Source organism: Pinus tabuliformis, chromosome 6 (genome assembly GCF_031772625.1).
Source record: "Pinus tabuliformis cultivar Carrire ecotype Pingquan chromosome 6, CPIR1, whole genome shotgun sequence".
NCBI lineage: Eukaryota > Viridiplantae > Streptophyta > Pinopsida > Pinales > Pinaceae > Pinus > Pinus tabuliformis.
Window position 1 is genome coordinate 1930082217 of NC_142292.1, and position 12659 is coordinate 1930094875.

The 12659-nt window shown below is 43.0% G+C and overlaps 1 protein-coding gene and 1 pseudogene across 1 annotated transcript; one reads left to right on the forward strand and one right to left on the reverse strand.

Annotated features, from left to right (window-relative positions):
- Nucleotides 1-847: 847 nt before the first annotated feature.
- On the reverse strand, nt 848-1261 carry LOC149266897 (uncharacterized). The gene has a single exon (XM_089409499.1). It carries the CDS (start codon nt 1259-1261, stop codon nt 848-850), a length of 414 nt encoding a protein of 137 aa, XP_089265625.1.
- A 4651-nt stretch (nt 1262-5912) lies between these two features.
- Nucleotides 5913-6899, forward strand: LOC149266898 (RING-H2 finger protein ATL2-like; annotated as a pseudogene).
- The last annotated feature ends 5760 nt before the right edge of the window (nt 6900-12659 follow it).

Consider the following 12659-nt stretch of genomic DNA (forward strand, 5'->3'; position numbering starts at 1 on the left):
TATATGTGAAAATGTACAAGTGACCGGGAGCAAAGCTCCACTGGCGTTATACCGGTGTCGGGCGCCCACCTCGTGCACGCCTTGCACAGTGGTCTCACCCACACTACCATTTCAACACACGAGTTTCCTTGCCTGAGTTGGGCGGGCGCGCCCGTGCACGACCCTCCACCCAAACTACAACTGAACTCGTTCAAAGTTTTCCTCCGAACGGCGGGCGGGCGCCTTCGTGCGCCCTCCACCCGCACTACGACCCATCACCAAGACTCGTGCCTATCTCCGTGTAGAGCTGCCTAGCGAGCGGGCGCATGTCCTGCGCACTTGCTGCGGCTCTTCTCCATCCTCGCACTTCTTCTTCAATGATGCGCAATGTCCCAATGTGTGTCATTTGCCATGACTCGACCTCCATACTTATACGGTGGCCAGCGGAGGTCATGCCACTTGGCCGACCCTCCATTCATCCTCCCAACTAGCGCGTTCGTTTGCAAATCCTGCCCGAAGTGCAAGTCGACCTGCCCATGGCACGAGACTGCCTCACGTCGTCTCGCCCATTTGCTAACTTCGCCTGGTCGGCCCACAGTGCAAGTCTTCCAGCTCGCCCAAGTATATAAACAAGGCAACCAACTCGTCCACAACACTTGTCTCACCCTCGGTCGCCTTTAGCTCGCGTGTTTCATCACTTCGTTTGGCGGGTGGGCGCGGCCGGGCGACTCGCAAGCCGCAGGGTGTTACATTCTCCCCCACCCGAAATCATTATCGCCCTCGACAATCCTGATCTCCTTAGCAGCTTCCTATCATACTTCTCAATCTTCTTCTTCCATCTCCAAACTGAGTCCTCCGTCTCCCAGCTTTACTCCTCCGGTTTATTCTTCCAGTTGACAAGAAATTCCCGTTTCATGTGGCAACCAATCCCTGTAGTTCTGAAGCTCATAATCTTCTCCAACTCTAGATTTGGCTTGTCCATAATCCCGGTTGGTCCTCTCAGTGGTGCAGCTCTCTCTGGATGATCAGTATCAATTCTGCATCTCCTTAACTTACTCATGTGAAAAACCAGATGCTTCATGTGCATATGGTGTGGAAGCTCTAGCTCATAGGCAACTTCCTCGACTCTCTTCTTCACTCGGAATGGTCCCTCATACTTCCGCGTCAGTTTTCTCGCAATCTCCTTAGGTAGTTGAAACTGCTCCTCGATAATCTTGAGAAACACCATATCTCCCACACTGAAGTGTACATCCCGTCTTCCCTTATCTGCCCATTTCTTCATTCTCCTTGCAGCTTCATGCAAGCGCAACCGTGCCAGCTCCAAGGTCTCATCCCAAGCCTTCATGAACTTTTTCACATGAGGACTCCTCAACAAACCCCCTGTCACTACGGTATGCAGTGTCACTGGCATTTGTCCATTTACCAACTCAAATGGACTATACCCCGTCGTAGAACTCTTTTGAATGTTGTAGCTAAACTGAGCAACATGCAAGAGTTCAAGCCAATTATTTTGATCAACTGTCACATAATGTCTCAAGTAATCCTCCAGTAATGCGTTGATCCTCTCGATCTGTCCATTTGTCTATGGATGGTAACTCGAACTCATCAACAACTCTGTCTCGAATAACTTGAACAATGTAGTCCAAAATCTGCCTATAAAACACGGATCTCGGTCTGACACGATGCTTAATGGCATCCCCCAATACTTCACTATGTTCTTGAAGAACAACTCCGCAGTCCGCTCAACTCCACAAGGCATCATTGTTGGAACAAAGACAACATACTTGGAAAAACGATCAACCACGACCATTATCACATTATACCCCTGAACCTGTGGCAATTGAGTGATGAAGTCCATTGAGACACTCATCCATGGTCTCTCAGGAATCGATAAAGGCTGCAATAGACCTCCTTGCCTCTGATTATCTGATTTGACCTGCTGACAAATGATGTACTTATGTACATACTCTTCTACATCCTCCCACATCTTCTCCCAAAAGAATCTTCTTTCCAACAATGCCAAAGAATGACCTTGCCCTGGGTGGCTAACCCACGGTGAGTCATGGGACTCCTTCAAAAGGTGCCTCCTGAACCCAGATGACTTTGGAACATGGAGCCGGTTTCCAAAGAACAAGAATCCATCTTGTAGAAAGAACTTTCGTGTCTTCCCCTCCTTTATCTATTTCACTATATTCTATGCCCGAGTATCAGTCTCAACACTTTCCTTGAGCTTATTCTGCATCTCTTCTGACATCTGAACTCGACTCTTACTCCTAGTTGCCAGGTCCTCTCCCTCCAATGCTACAAGTTTTCCCTTCCTGCTAAGGGCATCTGCTACGGCATTGTGTCTTCCCGGTCTATACTCAATAGTCATGTCGAACTCTGCTAAGAAGTCCTACCAACGGGCTTGCTTCGCAGAAAGCTTCAGTTGTGATGAAAAATAACTTGCTGCAACATTGTCCGTCTTGACAACAAATGGCTTCCCAATTAGGTAATGCCTCCATACATGTAAACAGTGAATGATTGCGGTCATCTCCTTCTCATGGACCGGATACCTCGGTTCTCTATCCTACAACTTTTGACTCTCATACGCCACTGGATGCCCATCCTGCATAAGAACCCATCCTATGGCAAAATCTGAAGCATCTGTGTGTACCTCAAACGGTCGCTCGAAGTCTGGCAACTTCAATATCGATGCTGTAACCATCCTTCTCTTCAAGTCATCAAATGCCACCTGACATTTATCTGTCCAACTCCATCTCTTGTCTTTCTTCAATAGGCCTGTCAGTGATGATATTACCTTGGAGTACCCCTGTACAAACTTCCATTGGTAGTTGGTCATGCCCAAAAACACCCTCATCTCATGGACATTCTTCGGTTCAGCCCAGTCCTCGATCGCCTTCACTCTGCTCGGCTCCATCTATATGTACCCTTGACCTACTATATGTACAAGGAACGAAATCTCGATCTGAGTGACCACAAACTTAGAATTCTTCAAGTACAACTAATTTTCCTTTAGTGCCTCGAACACCATCGCCAAGTGCTTCTTATGATCCTTCATGTTGTCACTGTACACCACTATATCGTCCAAGTACACTACTACGAACGAATCCAAGTATGGCTGTAGGACATCATTCATCAAAGTGGAAAATGTAGCAGGAGCATTGCACAACCCGAATGGCATAACAGGGAATTCAAAACTACCATACCTCGTTACTATCGCGGTCTTCTTCTCATCCCCTTCAACGATCTGTACCTGATAATACCCATGCCTCAAGTCTAGCTTGGAAAACACTCGAGCTTTCACAAGCTTGTCAAAGCAATCTGTAGCCAATGGCAAAGGATACATGTTCCTTACCGTCTGCTTGTTCAATGCACGGTAATCACAGCACATCCGTAGCTCATTCGAATCCTTCTTTTGCTGGAACAATACCGAAGCACCATAGGGGGACCTTGAAGGTCTGATGAAATTTGCTTCAGTTAACTTCTTTATCTGTCATTTCAACTTCTCCAACTCAGGTCCTGACAATCGATAAGGTGCTTTAGCCGAAGGTTTCTTCCCTGGCTCAAGCTCATTGCTATGGTCCATTGCACACCTTGGTGGAAGCTTCCTTGGTAGCTCATCAGGCATCAAATCTACATATTTGGCCAGTACCTTAGAAATCTCGGCTGAAACAGGCAATCCCACTCCATCACCTTCGACTCCCTTGAACATCACCACATATGTCTCCATATCTGACTCCTTCATAGCCTTCTCCAAACTTAGTGCAGAAACATGCTGCACCCTGACTTCCCGCCTCTTCCTATGAGTGGGAAAATTCCAAGTTTGTGATTGTCCAACTAGCACCACCTTATCACAGAAGGGGACAACAATTGCCTTGTTGCCCTTCAAGAAATCTTGCCCCAATATCATATCAAAGTTGTTCATCTCCATCACAGTGAAGTCCAACTAACCCTGCCAGTCTTTTATCTGCACAGGCACTTCATGTGCCAAACCCACCACTTTAGCTCTAGAGTTCACTGCCTTGACTTCCACATTCGATGGGAAGATCATCAGTGCACCCTCTTTTTCCAACCGTTTCATCACGAAGTTATGAGTGGCCTCCATGTCCACCAGATCTTGAATGGTCTTGCCATGAACCATCAAGTCCACGAAACCCAGACTGTTAATCCACGATTTCTCCATAACTTTTCCCTGCATACATGTCTGTTCTCTGCAAGTAGCTCTGATACCATCTATCATGCCCCCAATTCTTTTTTCGTTAATTGGCAACCGTGCGACACCGCCTAAGTAGTTAACATGTTCCATTGTTAAGTTACTTTGCGAACTACGCCTAACATTCATCTTCATTCATTAACAATATTAATGTGCGGAATCCATTAGCTTTATAACATCATCAATTACATCCATAAAACAGCAGAAGGAACACTGTTCATATGCAATAATAATCTTTTATTATATATGTGAAAATGTACAAGTGACCGAGAGCAAAGCTCAACTGGCGTTATACCCATGTCGGGAGCCCACCTCGTGCACGCCTTGCACGGTGGTCTCACCCGCACTACCGTTTCAGCACATGAGTTTCATTACTCGGGTTGGGTGGGTGCGCCAGTGCACGACCCTCCACCCAAATTGCAACTGAACTCATTCAGCATTTTCCTCCAAATGGCGGGCGGGCGCATTCGTGCGCCCTCCACCCGCACTACGACCCATCACCAAGACTTGTGCCTATCTTTGTGTAGAGCTGTCAGGCGAGCGGGCACATGTCCTGCGCACTTGCTGTGGCTCTTCTCCACCCTCGCACTTTTTCTTCGATGATGAGTGATGTCTGAATGTGTGTCCTTTGCCATGACTCGGCCTCCATACGTATACGATGGCCAGCGGAGGTCATGCCACCTAGCCGACCCTCCATTCATCCTTCCAACCAGCGCGTCCATTTGCAAATCATGCTCGAAGTGCCGGTCGGCCCGCCCATGGCACAGGAGTACCCCACTTTGTCTCGCCCATTTGCTAACTTCGCCCAATTGGCCCACGATGCAAGTCTTCCAGCTCACCCATGTATATAAACAAGGCAACCAACTCGTCCACAACACTTGTCTCACCCTCGGTCTCCTTTAGCTCACGCGATTCATCACTTCGTTTGGCAGGTGGGTGTGCCCGGGCGACTCGCAAGCCACAGGGCCTTACAAAATCCAACTGGCTGCCACTATAAACATCCGTTCTGGGGTCACCTACTCTTCTAGCCAAGACACAACAAGTCATATACTCAATGATATTTAAACCTTCATCTCGTGGGTTTCACCTATCGAAACTTGTTAAACCCCATATCATTGTATTATTAATAATTAATTACATTGATACACATATTTTTTGCTAGATTGGGGTGGGTAAACATTATTCACCTAATCAATCAAAATCTTTCATTTTCATCTGTCCCCCTGATAAAAATATGACACGTGGCACAAGTTGAGTGGATTTTTTTTTGTACATGCCTGCCATTTAGCCATGGCCTCTGTTGCTGGATGCCTCTGTAGTGTCACCGCCTTTGCCTCTACCTCATGCCTCTCCAACCCCCACCTTCCAACTCCCGCTTGCATAAAATCCGCCCTTTGAATCCCTCAACATGACGTCGTTTCTCAAAGTCAAGTCGGAGCAGTAGCCCAACTCCCGCCTGCATAAAATTCACCCTTTGAAGCCCTCAACCCAACGTCGTTCCTTAGTGCCAAGCCAGAGCCATTCCTTAGAGTTGAGCTGAAGCAACAACACGAGGATGGTTCCCTTTGTCTTCTCATACCTATTTACTCTAGATGCCTTCGGTTCCCCTTCTCATCGCATGTTCTTTTGAATATAAGGCGGCCTCTAAGTTGGCTCGAGAAATATAGAATCACAAAAATCATTGAGAAAGATTTCAATGTCGAGTTCGTATCTGGCCATGGATTCTTATGATAACTTCACCAGGAATGATAACTATTACGGGGGTAATGCAGCGAATTACTCAACGACGATGACCATTGGTAGCAAAATCATCATTGTCGCCGTTCTATTTCTAGTCACGGTCGTTCTCTTGGTTTTTGGTGTACATATCTACATGCGTTACTTCTTGTGGCACACAGGTTCTTTCCTACATCGTCGCCTTGACTTTATTGAACAACAAGATCCCCCGAGGCTCTAAAGAGTCGGTCTCAACAAGTCGGCTATAGAAGTGATTCCCGTGTTCGTCTATCAGTCGGAGAATCACAAAGAGGGGCTTGAATGCGCCATCTGTTTGTGCGAATTTGAGGAGAACGAGAAGGCGAGACAGCTCCCTAAATGCCACCACAGCTTCCACATCGATTGCATCGACATGTGGCTGCACTCGCACTCGACTTGTCCGCTGTGTCGATCCAGTGCCCTGCCCGACACGGCCGCCGATTCTGTCGTGGTTCTAGTAGGCAATGAGGACACAACGTCGGCGGGCGCCTCTGAAACAAATCATCAGGTGTCTCTGCCCACCGTTTCAGAGGGCAACGCATCGATTTCCATGGAATCCGACCTCTGCCCTTCGTGCAGACATGAAGAGGTTCTGCAGTCTCCAACTTATCCCACCCACATGCTTTTCTGGGCAACCCAAAACAGGGTTTCTTCCATGTCGAACTCCGTGGTCTTCGACCAAGGGGCGACATCGACTTCTCGTAAAACCCTCGACAAAATCATCATTGATATACCCCGAAGAATGGACAGTTTTTCTTCTCCCAGGCTACTCTGCAGCGATGACCAACAGATGTTTTCGCCAACTGGGCAATCGCTTAAATCCCCCAGCATTCGGCTCCGTTCATTCAAAAGACTCTTAAGCAAAGGCAAGAAGGTCATTCCACCGAGTCCAGATGATGGTAGAAATATTCACATTGAGCAAGGGGATTCATCCGAGAGCCAAGGATAGTTGAAAGCTAGGGTTTATTGGTTTCTACTTCAATGAGGATTACCATCGGAGGAATTGTGTAAATATGCTAGTCATAGAGTTGTTGCAAAACTTCGCTCTACCAAGGACCGATATTACAACCAATATGGATGGTGGAATACAGTGGTTGTATTCTCTATAAAACGAGGGGTATTTCTTATCTCTATGTCTAGTTGTCTCACAAGGTGATTCTGTGTACACCAAATAGCCCTCCATGTCATGACCTAATTTGGGTTGGCTCTTGTTGCTGATGAATCACCAACTAGACTCTTCTCTTGGGAATGAGGACCCAACAACACCTTGGGCCTTGGAAGGGTCTTGAGGCTTTCCACTTTGAAGCCCAAACCCCTTGCAGAGAGTGGGTACTTGGTTCCTCTTCATTCTTTTCATTATTGAAATTAATAATCAGCACTGCTACTTGTTGTGTTTTGTATGTATTATTTTGAAAGGAAGCATTACACAACATTGAACAAAGCTCTCAAACATACCCAGGATATGAAAAATATTAGTCTGGAAAACAGAATATATGCTCAGGCTTATAACAATGGCTTATGAGTAAGTACATGAAATCATGGGATGCATAAATGTCTAGTTTGGGGGTTTGGTATTTTTTCCAATATGTCATCTAGATTGATTTCTTTGCATTTTATGCAATATATGTATTTCATGTTATTACAGGTTGTGACCACCATAGTGGGGAGGGAAAAAGATCTATTCCTACACTTCCTACCTTTGAAAAATCTTCACAAGTAAGTGATAATGATGTTTTGGTCTATTGCTGGAAATTTGCAATTGTGGAGGTCAAATATATTCATTCATAACATTTTATTATAAGTTGTGTACACAGTATTGGGAAGGGACAAAGCTCTATTCCTACACTTCCTACCTCTGAACAATATTTACAAGTGATAATGATGTTTTGGTCTAGTGCTTGAAATTTGCAACAATGGAGGTCAAACATATTCAATCATGACATTTTATTGTAGGTTGTGTACGCCGTATGAAGGGACACAACTTTATTTCTAATTTCCCACCTCTGAACAATCTTTACAAATCATTATGGTGTTTTGGTCTAGTGCTTGAAATTAGGTTCACAACTCTATTTCTACACTTCCCACCTCTGAACAATCTTTACAAGTCATAATGGTGTTTTGGTCTAGTTCTTGAAATTTGCAACTGTGGAGGTCAAACATATTCATTCATAACTTTTGAGATTGTAATATATGTTATTTTTAACATCTTTCTTGATGGGATGAATTTCTTTAGCTATGATGTCTTTTTCTTGTCAAAATTTTAAAACGTAGTAATGATCTTTAGTGAGGTTGACAATCTTCTGTAAGTAACTAGCCACAATGCAGAGCCACCACTATAACAATTAATTATATATGCATCACTACAATTAAGCTTAAATTTGGTATATGTAAAAATTAAACCATGTTGTACAACATTTAACAAAAAACAATAGATTAATAGTTCAACCCCTTAAAAAACTGAAACATGCAAGGATTCTTAGCACTCTATAAGTGTACAGAGCATTTTCTACACCTTTGAGAACCTTCCTGTTGTAGCGGCTGCAACATCCTCCAAAATTTTGGCCAGCATCCATTTTCAAAGCCTTCCTTGGTTTTTTCCTTGATGTTTGGAAACACTTGGGCTCATCCCATGATCTCATGACAAGTCTTGACACCCTCCTTGCTTGACCGTTCATAAGACATCTTTTAACATGTTGGTCACAATGTCATGCTTGCAGTCGTGTTCTGGATATGTTCGAGGTCCATCTTTGTGTGTACAAGTTTTATTCACTATGTAAGCATTTGTCGCACTCACACATGAAGTTGTCTGAAATATCACACAAGTTTCATCCCAGTTGTTCAACGATCTATCTCAAGTGTCGTGCTTGTCGCTCGCACCCATTGGTCAGTCACATTGAGTGTATGTTGTCTTCTTGGTTTGAGGTGTCTTGTCATCGAGTCATGTTGAGTTCATGTTTGCAAGGTCATGCATGCATGATGTCACTCATTCACACACTTAATCATTTTTCCGAAGATCTATCGACCAAACCACCCTCCACCAGCCAGACCTCCATTGAGTTGCACTGCACAGTCTCAGCCCTCAGTGATCATGTACTGCTGCCCAGAATTGCATGAGCTTGAGGTTGCCTCCTAGGTAGTTTGCACTACACAATCCTAGAATTGACCTTGCTGACTGTCACCTAGAACAGCATAGAAGTTTCCCAAGAATCCATCTCAGTCTACGTTTCCCACAAGTCAATCTATCAAGCCTCCTGCTGGTCAACTGAAGAGTTCAATCGGGCAATGAACCCAAGCCTCACTCCTCTAAAAAATTACACAAAAGCTGTCAGCATGCCCATCTCCACTGACTGAAGAAATTACATAGACATGAGGGACAAGCACCCAGTGCCTGTCACTGCACTGTTCCCGAAATCTACGCAGTTCTATCAGTTAGCCTGCTACTCCTAAAAACTGCACAGTTTTCTTGGGCTATCGCCCAGTTGCCCAACACCCTGGTCACCCTAGAAACTACGTAGAAATGTCCTGTAGGCCTCCCTCCCAGTTCTTCGTAATTTTGACCAGCAATCTCCCATAGGGCACTCCTAGCATCCTTGAGAATCTATGAAATTTTAACTGCTAGTGTCCTCCTTACTGCCCACACTGCCTCCTTGAAAAAATTGTTGAGATTTTCTGTTTTATTTAATTTAGCAAAAATCTCATGTAGGTGAAAACAATAGGATTTGTTGCTATATTAGCTCCATTATTCTTGAGGAGGAGTTAATGCATCCTATATTTGTTGTGAGAGAATTTATGATTCAGTTTTCTACTCCAGCTATAAGAAATGTAAGCCTGTAGAGGATATGTGTGTAGAAAATAGGGTGAGTTGAGAGTATGTGTGAAGAATTAAATTGTTGTAATCTCCTGTTGAATAATAAGATTGTCGATGCCTCTGTTTGGTGGATGTAGCCCAGATTGGTTGGGTGAACCACGTTAAATCTTTGTGTTATTTTTTATGATTTTGTATGTGCTGTGTATGCCTGTTAAATTTCCGTTGCACATTGTTTGCTCCAACAATTGGTATCAGAGCATGTTGTGGAGCTGGTACGTGTGACAGAGACACTGCGGAAGGAGGAAGGTCGAGCTTTTTTGTTGGCGCGGTTTTGGTAAGAACAATCGCGCCAATTTTGAACTAAAGAAGGGCTGGCACGGTTTATTCAGTAACAGTCACGCCCACTGGCGCTGAAGATTCAGAAACATTCCAGCGTGCTAGAAAGGGCTATTGGCGTAGAAACAAAAGGGTTAATTGCGCCAATTTCATGCCTCACATGGATTTTGTTTCAGGCGCGGATCTTCCGCCGTTGAGGAGCTCCAGGCATTTTTCCCTTTGGTAAAACTACAATTTCTTGTCTTTTTTGAAATTATAATGACATGGTACGCCAGAGGCATTTTAGTATAAGGAAAAGGCATTTTTTAAATAACAACTTCATTTATTAAAAGTTGGAATTGGAGATTTTGTTTGTTACAGCATGGCAAAAGCTCAAAGTTCTCATTTTGAGATCGAGAAGTTCAATGGCAAAAACAACTTCAAAATCTGGAAAGTGAAGATGTATGATCTACTTGTGCAACAAGGCGTGGCGAAGGCTTTGTTGGGAAAATCCAAACAGCCTTACACCATGACAGATGATGAATGGAGCGAATTGGATGGAAGAGCACTGAGCGGTATTCGACTGTGTTTGGTGGATGATGTTTTGTTTAACATTGTGTCAGAGAAAACTATTGCTGGTTTGTGGACAAAGCTTGAGAAGCTGTACATGACAAAATCCTTAACCAATAGGATTCTTCTGAAGCGACAATTGTACAGTTTGCGCATGAAGGAAGGTAAAACTATTACTAATCATTTGAATATCTTTAATACTCTCCTGGTGCAATTAGAAAGTATAGAAGTAACATTTGAATCAGAAGATAAAGCTATAACTTTATTATGCTCGTTGCCCGAGTCATGGGATCATTTTGTTACTTCTATAAGACTTAGTTCATCAGAAACCCTTGAATTTGATGATGTTGTTGGAGATTTGTTGTCCGAAGAGACAAGGAAGAGGTCAAATTCAGAAACCTCTACATCAGAAGCAATGATGGTCAGAGGTCATTCTAAAGAAAGACGCTTCAGTAAACATAATGACTCGTGTTCAAAATCGAAAGGGAAGAAGAGTAAGGTAAAGTGCTGGTTTTGTGGCAAATTGGGACATTTGAAGAAGGACTATTGGAAGAGCTAGCAAACATCCAAATAAGACTCTTCAACAGAGAAGAATGAAGCAAACATGACAGTTACAGGTTCGGCATCCATTTCAGGTATGAGTGATGAATGTTATCAGCTGATTTGTCTAATCATGATCAACATTGGTTGTTAGATTCTGGTGCATCAAATCACATGTGCATTCATAGAGAATGGTTCAAAGCTTATAAATCAATCAATGATGGAGTAGTTTACATGGGAAATGATGTCACATGTAACATTGTGGGAATTGGAACCATCCAGCTTAAAATGTTTGATTGGACAAATAAAATTCTAACTGATGTAAGACATGTACCCGAACTAAGGAAAAATCTCATTTCACTAGGAGTACTAGAAACTAATGGATATAAAACTTTTATTCAAGGTGGAGTAATGAAAGTTTATAAAGGAATTTTACTAGTAATGAAAGCAAAGAAGGTTGGAAATCTTTTTCAGTTAGAAGGAAGAACAGATTCAGATCATGTTTCTATAGTGTCTGAAAATGACAGTAATTCTATTCGTTTATGGCATCAAAGGTTGGGCCATATGAGCAAAAGAGGTTTAAATATTTTATCTGATCGTAAGTTACTTCCTAATTTAAATTATGATAAGTTAGATTTCTGCAAACATTGTCTGTTTGGGAAACAAAGCAAGCAGAAGTTTAAAACTGGAAAACATACTAGTAAGGGAATCCTTGATTATATCCATTCTGATGTTTGGGGTCCATCTCCTACAACTTCATATGGAGGATTGCCATATTTTGTATCTTTTATTGATGATTTCTCTAAAAAAGTGTGGGTCTACATGTTAAAGAAGAAGTCTGATGTGTTTACAACTTTCAAATAGTTTAGAGCATTAGTTGAAAACATCACTGGAAGAACCATTAAATGTTTAAGAACTGACAATGGTGGTGAGTTTACTTCAAAGGAATTTGATAATTATTGCAAAGACGCTGGGACCGAAAGACATAAAACCACTGTATATACTCCTCAGCGAAATGGAGTTGCTGAATGCATGAACAAGACTCTTTTAGAGAGAGCAAGAAGTATGTTGAGTAACGCCAATTTGCAGAAGGAATAATGGATAGAAGCGGTTTCTACAAATTTCTATTTGATAAACCGATCACCATCAACTGCAATAGGATGCAAAATTCCTCAAGAGGTATGGAAAGGTCATCCTTGTGATTATTCTAAACTAAAAGTTTTTGGTTGTGATGCATATGCTCTAGTTCCAAAACATCAACGTTCTAAATTAGATCCTAAATAAAAAAGATATATCTTTGTTGGATATGGTGATGGGACTAAGGGATACAAATTGTGGGATCCTACTACTGACAAGATCATCATTAACAGAGATGTTAAATTTAATGAATCCTCACTTGAAAATCCAGATGTAGATGATAAATTGAAACATGATAATGTATTTAAGCTTCAACACATTCAGTTTGAAACCAGTTCA

Bases quoted from the DNA above. Each gene is read 5' to 3' on its own strand.
- LOC149266897 (XM_089409499.1), bottom strand. From the start codon at position 1,261: ATGAAGAAATGGGCAGATAAGGGAAGACGGGATGTACACTTCAGTGTG.